The sequence below is a fragment of the Myotis nattereri genome (genome assembly GCF_964212035.1).
Source record: "Myotis nattereri genome assembly, chromosome: 7".
In the NCBI taxonomy this organism is placed as follows: domain Eukaryota; kingdom Metazoa; phylum Chordata; class Mammalia; order Chiroptera; family Vespertilionidae; genus Myotis; species Myotis nattereri.
In genome coordinates, this window is record NC_138082.1 from 6,928,348 (window position 1) to 6,939,187 (window position 10,840).

The 10,840-nt window shown below is 40.1% G+C and overlaps 1 protein-coding gene across 1 annotated transcript; it reads right to left on the reverse strand.

Moving 5' to 3' along the window:
- Positions 1–1,606: 1,606 nt before the first annotated feature.
- LOC308522001 (bromodomain testis-specific protein-like) lies at positions 1,607–4,375 on the reverse strand (the record flags this gene model as incomplete). Its single annotated transcript, XM_081095205.1, has 1 exon — positions 1,607–4,375. The coding sequence occupies one exon, from the start codon at positions 4,373–4,375 to the stop codon at positions 1,607–1,609; it is 2,769 nt and encodes a 922-aa protein (XP_080951331.1).
- Between the last annotated feature and the right edge of the window lie 6,465 nt (positions 4,376–10,840).

Below are 10,840 nucleotides of genomic sequence, written 5' to 3' on the forward strand. Positions count from 1 at the left end.
GGTGATCTTGGCAAGTGATGTAAAATTTGTCCTGGGAAGTTACCTGTAGCTATTTGCCACCACTCTTCTTCAAATTGTAATAGTGTGTCTAATTGTTCTCTTTTATAAGGTATTATTATACTGCGTTGTCTACCTTTGATAATGAGAGTAGCCACTAGGGAGGGATAGGATGTTACAATCTTCCTAGGAGTGACAGGTAAATGTATCCATTCTAATGGGCCTTCCTGCCACAAGCATCCTGTAGGAGTATATTTAGTGGCTAGAATAATTAAGGTCCAAGATTTGGAATAATCTAGATACTGTAGTTGCTGTTTATTGATGGCCTGTTCTATTTTTGCTATAGCCTTTTCTCCTTCTACAGTTAATTGTCGGGGAGAGTTAGGGTTAGAATCTCCCTTTAAAATGTCAAATAGAGGTTTTAAGTCAAGAGTGGTTATTTTTAGATATGACCTGACCCAGTTGATATCACCTAATAGTTTCTGATAATCATTTAATGTGTTTAAATGATCTTTTCTTAATTATAAAGGCTGATTTTTTTCTTTTCAATTCTTATTTTAGATGGTATCAGAATAGTGCCTGAATTGTATAACACTTTAAAAATCCAAAATCTTAAAATACATGGAGCTGATACACATGATTTGTACATAAATAGCAAGTTGAAAATGAAAGAAAAATATTTTACAGATTTAAATAAAGAACTTACTACAATTAAGATTTACACATTCATTGCTATCACATATACAAGTTAAGAAATGCTGTATAAGTTCCTATAGAGACGTATATACATAATTAATACTCACTGTTAGTTATTTTGTCTCAAGTTTAACATCTTTCAAACCATAGGTAATCTTTTCCTTATACTAATTTCAATATAAATTTTGAATATATAACCAGCAGAAAATCTTATGTAACCTGACACTCAAAGAAACCAACTATTTGTTAGAGGTTCTAAATATTTTTGAAGGCAGACAAGTATTTGTTTTAAAAGTTAAAAACTCAACAGGAACTATGTTTTAGATACACCTTTATATATTCTTCATTTTTAAACAAACAGGGACTATCTCTTTTGGATTTTCATTGCTAAGACAAGGCCTATAATACAAAGCAAATAATTATTTAGAAAATGAATAACATCTGGGAATTTATTCAGTTTTTAGGGATCCAATATTATAAAAGTTTCTGTAATGTCATTAAAAAATGAACATATACCTATTAAGAAATGTAGTGAAAAGTGTTTAATCATTTTAGAGCAGCAAAAATACAACATTAATATTGGTGTTTTGATGTCTGAAAGCAATAATTTTGCCATATGTATCTTTTTAAAAATATATATTTTATTGATTTTTTTTTTACAGAGAGGAAGAGAGAGAGAGAGAGAGTTAGAAACATCGATGAGAGAGAAACATCGATCAGCTGCCTCTTGCACACTCCCTACTGGGGATGTGCCTGCAACCAAGGTACATGCCCTTGACCGGAATCGAACCCTGGACCCTTGAGTCCGCAGGCTGACACTCTATCCACTGAGCCAAACCGGCTAGGGTGCCATATGCATCTTAATCTTTTATATCATTCATTTTAAGTTGATGGTTAATTCAAAAACTGAGTTTTAATCAAAGCTGTTTTCAAACGTTGTCATAATGTCACGTTGAAGAGTCATATCAATGGTACCAGCCATTGCTTCTCTCCTCCTCCGCTCTTGCTCTCTCTCCCTTGCTAAATTACGGTCTTGGAGAAGCCCACGGCTACTGTTCTCTTGGGCTTCCAGTGACTGCTGATGTTCTTTCTGCTTGTCTCCAAGGCACTTGTTTGGCATCGTATTTGAAAAAGATTCTAGGGTGGAACCAGGGTGCCTTTGATTTTCTTGAAATACTTTGGGTTCCTTTGCATTCTGTTCCAGATGTTTCCGTATTAGTTCCTGTGTTCGAGCTTTTACTTCCTTCTCTATTGCTGCTTTTCTAAACTGGTCGAAGAGCTCATCTGAGGATTTGCGTACACCTGAAGTTTTAACTGGTTTGCCCAAACTTTTCCAAGAGTCAGCATTCTTGATTTTTATATCCTTCTGCACAGAAACTCGACATTCAGACTCGACCACCATTGCGTCATCCCCAGACTGATGCATCACAGGTAGGCCATTCAAGTGATTTTCAGAACCACCTGAAAAAGGCAGGATTTGTAAAGGTGAAATGTTTTTCACACTCGGTTTATGTTCTAATTCTTGATGATTAATTGCTAACTGGTGGTGGTCTGGTGCGGTTCCACTTGAATGTGTAGTCTGATGAAAAAGGGCAGTAGTGCTCGAGGTTGTATCTCGCATAGTAGATTGTATCTTTACTTTCTCTTTAGGAGGAGATCCATTCTGTTTCACTGCAGTAAATTTAGGTAACATTTCTGATTCGGAATCACTGCTGTCTGAAGTAACTGAATCACCGCTACTGCTTTCAGACTCTGACGAACTGCTGCTGCTGCTGCCACTCAGTTGGGAATCAATTTCAACAACAGCCGTGGATGATGGCGTTTTCTCAGATTTTGTTTGGCATTTCCTGGAATTTAACTGATTATTGACATCTAGTAATCGCTTTTCCAACTCCTGTGTTTTCTGTGCATGAAGTTCTCCATTTGACTTCGTTATTTTCTTACCACTAGGTTTTAATGGTCTTTTTCTTAGACATGCAGCAACATATTTTTCTAGCTCTCTCAGTGTTGTTGTTTTCAGTATTTTCATGTCTATCTCTATCTCCTCATCGCTGGAATTTCTCAGTGAAGGTTCTCTTGAATGTATTATACAAAGGACTTTTCCAAGTTTATCTACAGGGAGTTTGCTTATATTCAAACTTAACCGCCTTTTCTCATCATGGCTCATAGGTTCAGCATTATCTTCATCCTCAGATTTCAGAGCCAACACTGATTTTTGCCTCTTCTTTGGATCATTGCTCTTAGATTTCTCCTTTAATTTCATTTGCTTAAACTTCTTTCTTGGATTTTCATCCGTGTTATTAACCTTTCCTTTTTTCTTTTCCCGTTTAGATTTGTCATTTTTTTTCTTTAGCTTATGGAGTGGTACTTGGGATAGAACCTGCAGTTGCTGATGAATAGCTTTAACCTGCTTCTGAAGCTTTGCAACACCGTGAACTTGGTCATCTTCAGAATCACCAGAAGAGTTATCTTTAGAGGAAGTTTCAGTACTGCTTTCTCTGCCAAGGGACTTTGTGGTATCTGTTTTGATATTATATACAGGCTTACTCTCAACAGGTTCATCTGGGATCTTTGCAAAATGCATTTCAAACACATCCTGGAGCATTCTTGCCATTGTCACTACTTCATGATCTGGAGGATTGTATCTGTAGCAATTCATGAACATTAATCTCACATCTGCAGCAAATTCATATGCATCCTTATATTCTTGGTTGTCCATTTTTCTCTTGATAGTTCCAAGATCCATTGGATTTTCCACAATGTCATAGTAGTTATGGAGTCCCAATGCATTAACATCGACAGGATTATAAAAGGGCCATGCATATGAAAAGTGCTTCTTTGCAAACAGTTCTTTCAGAATCTCACTACAGTGCCTTAATGGTTCAGTTACTTTAACTTTATATTGTTGCTGAGAATTCGGCAAAACATTCTTCCCCCCACTTTCTTTTACGGGTGGCATTTTGGCTGGTTTTTTTTCTGTAAGTGCTGGGGAAGGTTCACCACTTGCTTTAACAACTGAAGTTGTAGGAGTTGTTGTATCTGCTTTCCTCTTTACACCCTTTGTAACCTGGGCCACTGTTTGTGAGGTAGAGTTGGGTGGAGCACCTTGTGCCATATTTAAAGGAGAAGTAGATGATTCAGGAAATACAGAGGGACTCACTTGCGGCTTAAATACTTTTTCTGATCCTTTAGGAGACTGTTTTTCTTTAACAGAAGAAACTGCTACATTCTGTTGAGTGCCTTTCTTGATTCTTTCCTCACCACCCACAACTTGCTCTTCTTTTGGCATCTGTAATAATTTCTGTTTAAATAAATTCTCTAGAGCTTTTACCATAAGAACAATGTCATCTCCAGGCTTGTTGTATAAATAACAATTTGAGAACATTGTTCTGAAGTCTTCTATGCATTCTGAAGCCTCGACATAATACTTATTTTCCAAGCGCTTCTTAATTGTACTTAAATCCATTGGGTTTTTGATAATGGTGTAATAATCGGGCAACTCTAGTTTCACGGCATCCACAGGCTGCTGAAAAGGCCAGGAAAAACTATGCTTCCATAAAGCCTTCAAGACAACTTTTTGTAGATACTGCAGCTGATTTGTCAATCTCCCATTTTTCTTAGTATTTATATATTCTGGAGGTGGAGGGTTAATAATAGCTATTTGTCTTCTTGGCAGAGACATTCTTAATTGCTTCAAATTCTGATATTCTAATGTCTACAAATACATGTCCTTTTTCTATACAAGTACTAGAAGTTGTTTCGTTATGTATGCCTTAGTTTTGGATGGTTTAGGTTATTTCAATCTTTCACAGTATTTCTGTTTTTCTAAGACACAAACTGACGTCTTAGCAGGAAAAGTCTGTATGTTTGTCTTGTAAGAAGGATCTTGTCTGATCGTCCCCTGGAGCTTGCACAGGATAATATGCTGCAGGCAGCCGTTCTCCACCAACCGTTGCCACCAGCTCTCACCTTGATGGCGGCTATTCTTGCGCCAGTTGTTGGGGTCCAACCCCAGCAGGTCCAGGGGTTCCCAAAGGTGTGGATGGAGTCGGCGAAGAAGAAATGATATGGAGACAGCGTTCAGTTGATCAGCAGCCTAGCCAGGTTCTCCAGTCAAGTTCTCCAGCCAGGTTCTGTCTGTCTTCTCCTGTTACATCTGTATTTATACCAGTTGATTTTAATCCTATCCATTCTATTCCAAAGGTTAGGGCGTCTGTTATCTCCATTCCAAGGCCACAACTCTATTGTTCTGTTAAGCTACAAGGGAGTAATTGAAGGAGATTATCCTAAGTAAAGATTATGTAGCTTAAGGGTGATTGTTCCTAGTTAAAGTGATTAATTACCCGCCTGGCACTTAGTTAAGGGGTTTTACTGATTCCCTTCCTTAGTCCTGTTAATCCCTAACTCCAGGGAAAAATCCCCACCGGGGAAACAACCTTTCTCAGGGAGGTGGTCCTGTTTAAAACACATATGCCATATACGCCAGGTCCCTTGAAACATAAGCTGTGCAGATGTTTCTTCCCTGCAGTGACTGTGTCAAGCAGCAAGGGTGGACCGGCTTCCAGCAAATTTTCATACCAAGTAATTTTCAAATATGTTGAAAATATATGTATAAAATTTTATATAGAGTCTAATTTGTTCAACTATGAATATACATCCCCACGCTTCCCTACTGCTTCAACTTTGCTTGGCCTGGAATGAAATCTCCTGCATCTCCATGATGGTTGATGGAGTCCCAGACTTGGAAATGTTCAGTGGCCGGACAAAAAGGACTGCAAGAAATTCTTTCCCCAAAGTGCTCCATCAGATATCCTTTCGTATTTCTTTAGGCTAAATTGGAGTCACATGTTTATTCTTTAAAAAAGAACAAACACACCCTGATTTTGGAGGAAGGAAGGGAGAGGGAGAGGGAGAGAGGGAGAGAGGGAGAGAGAGAGAGACATCAATTTATTGTTCCACTTATTTATGCATTTGATGGTTGATTCTTGTATTATATATGCCCTGACTGGGGTTTGGACCCACATCTTTGGTATATGAGGACGACACTCTAACCAATTGAGCTATCTTGCCAGGGACATGTTTATTCTTTAATTGAATATTGGTTTACACCAGCAATTTTCAATTGGTGTGCCATGGCAAGAATTTGTAAAACTTGAAATACCTGACTATTTAGTCAGGGGCACTGACCTCTTTTCCCTTAGATTGTTGTCAAATAAAAAATGACAATAACCAATACAACAATAGCCGCCCCATATGAATGAATCAAAATTATACCTATATTTTTGGCAGATCAGCAAAAATTGTGTATATTGGTGTGCTGCAGAATTTAGTAGTTTATGTGTGCCATGAGGTGGAAAAGGTTGAAAATCACTGGCTTAGACCAATAAGGATTTATAATTCAGCTGGAGATGGGTATACCTATCCCAGGCCCTACAGGGAAAAATGGATATTGAGCAAGATCAAAGGGGAAGGATAGCAAGTAGGCAACCAACAGGGGCTGCTTCAATACCTAAGACATTTTGCTTTGTAGTATAGTAGTCTACCGCTCCCCCTTTCCCATTAATTTTTATTTTCTGAGGACAGTACCTTATACTTCTTTTTCATGTTTCTCAGCACCTGCTCAGTGCCTTACTACACATAATGGGCATTCACTATTTTATTTGGATTTAAAAATTCCCCCAAAGAATTTCATATTGATAGATATTTTTTATTGATTTCAGAGAGAGGAAGGGAGAGGGAGAGAGAGATAAAAACATCAATGATGAGGCCCTGCTGGTGTAGCTCAGTGGTTCAGCTTCAACCTATGATTTAGGAGGTCAGGCCACATGCCCAGGTTGCAGGGCGTGTAGGAGGCAGCCAGTCAATGATTCTCTCTCATCATTGATGTTTCTCTCTCTCTTTCCTTCTCTCCCTTCATCTCTAAAATCAATAAAAATATATTTTAAAAATCACACACAAAAACCTCAAGGATGAGAGAGAATTATTGGGTTGCCTCCCATACTCCCCCCACTGGGGAATTGATCCAAAAATCCTGGCATATGCCCTGACTGGAATTGAACCGGGAATTGAACCATGACCTTCTGGTTCATGGGTCAACGCTTGACCACTGAACCACACTGGCTAGGCTGGATAGATATTTTTGAAATTCCTTATGATACTATGGATTTATAAAATATTTTTTTCTAAAACTCTAAGAGACTTCCAGGAATATTTACTTTTATATTTACTTTCATACTCTAAGAGGTAGAGAGAGAAGTGCTGTGAACTATTTTCATTAAAAAAAGAAACTTTTAGCCCTCACCAGGTAGCTCAGTTGGTTAGAGCGTCGTCGCAAAACACCAAGGTTGTGGGTTCCATCTCTGATTAGGGCACATACAAGAATCAACCAAGTGGGTGCATCAGTAAACCTTGGGTGCGCGAGGGTTTACTGAAATGGTCGCCATTGTGCAAGCTGGGTCAGCCCAAGTGGAACAATAAATTGATGTTCCTTTCTCTCCCTCTCCCTCCATCTAAAATCAATTAATCTTTTTTTTTTTTTTTTTTTTTTTTTTTTAAAATATATTTTATTGATTTTTTACAGAGAGGAAGGGAGAGAGATAGATAGCTAGAAACATCGATGAGAGAGAAACATCGATCAGCTGCCTCCTGCACATCTCCCACTGGGGATGTGCCCACAACCCAGCTACATGCCCTTGACCGGAATCGAACCTGGGACCCTTCAGTCCGCAGGCTGACGCTCTATCCACTGAGCCAAACCGGTTTCGGCCAATTAATCTTTTTTTAATAAAAAAGGAAACTTTTATTTGATAGCATGTTCAAAGTCTTCTGGTCAAGAGGCAAGATAATCTAGATTTTCTAGTCCCAGCCCAGAGTTATTTTAAATTTTCTATATTACCTTTGAGAAGACTACTTCTCCTTTTTTTTTTTAAAATATATTTTATTGATTTTTTACAGAGAGGAAGGGAGAGAGATAGAGTCAGAAACATCGATGAGAGAGAAACATCGATCAGCCGCCTCCTGCACATCCCCCACTGGGGATGTGCCGGCAACCCAGGTACATGCCCTTGACCGGAATCGAACCTGGGACCTTTCAGTCCGCAGGCCGACGCTCTATCCACTGAGCCAAACCGGTTTCGGCAAGACTACTTCTCCTTTAACCAAAATATATCAGTTTTTACATTATTACATGTAACTTATTATTGATCATACTCTGTTTTTCTTTTTCTTCTTCGCCCTCCAAATTAACCTTGGTTATAGAAAGATTTTTGTTTAAAGGTCATAATCTGTAGACACAGAGGAAGTAAAATGTGAAGGTTATGAGCTAGAAATATTTCAACCCTAAAGAACAAGGTTTTTCCTCTGAACAAGGCCAGAGTCGACACCACATGCAACTTTATTGGACTTTTCAAAGAGATGAATGTGTACTTTGTTCCTGAATTAAAAACCTACTTATTCCTTTTTTCTCTTGTTCTTTTTTTTTTTGGAAGCTCTAAAGAAGTCAATTAATGGTCTTCTCTTGTTCTTATCAGATGCGCTGAGACAGTATAACAAATATGGACGTAAGAAAATATTAAGGTGAGCCCCTCAAACATAGGTACCTGATATTTACTCTCAGGGGCACAGAACATGACCAATTTTCATTTAATTCTTGGAGATGGGTTGTCCACAGACTGAGAAACCTACTTAGGACTCTGCTGTCACACCCACCCCATGTCTATTCGGGAGAAAACATACTTTGGACTCTCACTTGTCTTAGATTCTCACTGTATCTCCTAAGAGAACTGGTGATTTGCACATGTCCCATGGCTAGACACTGAGCAATTTCTGATTACGGACTGGGTCTTTGCATTCTCCTGCTTTGGTGCTGAACACATAGTGGGGATTGATTAATAAATATTTGTTGAATGAATAAACCTTTTGTATCTAGAAGATGGTGATGAAATTAAGAATTAAGTCTTTGCTCTTGAAAAGTTACCAGTCTATACATCTTCAATGAAACAGGAATCTTACTTAAGGCAAAACAACTTCCTACTGTTAAAACACTCGGAGCCAAAGTTCCAAGTATCTGACAGTTACTCAGTTTTGCACACACTCAGTTTAACCAACCTCTCCTCCAGCCCTCACACCTTCGGGTGATGTCTGTGACGTGGTTCTCTCTGCATTCTCAATGTACCTTTTCGTGTATTTGATGGGGTAGCTGATGTTTTCTCTTGGAAGTCACCCTACTGTATGCACTCTTCACCCACTGTCTCCTCATTAGGTATCTATCCTAAGGCCTCTCCCATCCCAGATCAAAGATTTAAAGTTTCTAAGCAGGGAACAAAAAAAAAGTTTGCCGCCTTGGCCTGTTTGGCTCAGTGGATAGGGCGTTGGCCTGAGACCTGAAGAGTCCTGGGTTCGATTCCCGTCAGGGGCACGTACCCGAGTTGTGGGCTCGACCCCCAGTGGGAGACTTGCAGGAGGCGGCCGATCCATGATTCTCTCTCATCATGGATGTTTCTATCTCTCTCTCCCTCTTCCTTCTTCTCTGAAATCAGTAAAAAAAATATATATATATTTAATATATTTTATTTATTTTTTACAGAGAGGAAGGGAGAGGGATAAAGAACTAGAAACATCGATGAGAGAGAAACATCGATCAGCTGCCTCCTGCTCACCTCCCACTGGGGATGTGCCCGCAACCAAGGTACATGCCCTTGACTGGAATTGAACCTGGGACCCTTGAGTCCACAGGCTGACTCTCTATCCACTGAGTCAAACCGGCTAGGGCAGAAATCAATAAAAATATATTAAAAAAAAAAAGTTTGGAGAAAACCAAGATGGCGGCACAGGTAAACACCGGAGATTGCTGCCTTGCACAACCACTTCAAAAATACAATTAAAAGACGGAATGGACATCACCCAGAACCACAGGAAGGCTGGCTGAGGGGAAATTCTACAACTAGAAGGAAAGAGAAAAGCATACTGAGACTCAGAGGAGGCGCGGTGCTGAAGTAAAATACAAAGGTGCGGAGTTACATGCGGAGCAGGCTGGCGGCTGAGGGCGCGGTTGTCTGTTTCAATCGGGAGGGAGTCTCAGGCTCTGGGCTCCAGTTCCGGGCAAGTCTCTGGGGACCCAGACTCAAACGGGAGAAGTGGGACTGTCTGGCATCGGTCAGAACTTGAGGGCAGCTTTCTCTCTGAGGTTTGCAGTGGTTGCTGGGACTCTGAGAGGCAGAGCCTCTGGGCCGGGACTGAGAGCAGCCATAACTGCTCGCTTGGCCCGCCCTGTTGATCCCCTGAGACCCGCCCTGCCCAAGCCCTGCACAGAGGCATTTGCGGGATAGCCTCAGGCAAAGGCTAGTTTAGCACCTCCCTAGAGGACAGAAGATCTCCCACTGCAGACACAGCCGATTCTCACAGCCAGTTGGCCGGGAGGTCAAATCTCCCCCAGTATTACCCACAACAATCAAGGCTTAACTACAACAAGACTGCGCACAAAGACCACAAGGGGTTGCACCAAAAAAGCATAAAAAATGCGGAGACAAAGAAACAGGACACAAAAGACAGAAATGCAGGATACAGAGTTCAAAACCACACTTTTAAGGTCTCTCAAGAACTGTCTAGAAGCCGCCGATAAATTTAGTAAGGCCCTCGAAAAGACTGGTGAGACCGCCGATAAATATAGTGAGATCTTCAAGAAATCTAATGAGACCCTCGATGTTGTGATAAAGGACCAACTAGAAATTAAGCATACACTGACTGAAATAAAGAATATTATACAGACTCCCAACAGCAGACCAGAGGAGCGCAAGAATCAAGTCAAAGATTTGAAATGCGAAGAAGCAAAAAACACCCAACCGGAAAAGCAAAATGAAAAAAGAATCCGAAAATACGAAGATAGTGTAAGGAGCCTTTGGGACAGCTTCAAGCGTACCAACACCAGAATTATAGGGGTGCCAGAAGATGAGAGAGAGCAAGATATTGAAAACCTATTTGAAGAAATAATGACAGAAAACTTCCCCCACCTGGTGAAAGAAATAGACTTACAAGTCCAGGAAGCACAGAGAACCCCAAACAAAAGGAATCCAAAGAGGACCACACCAAGACACATCATAATTAAAATGCCAAGAGCAGCCAAAGCTGGTTTGGCTCAGTGGATAGAGCG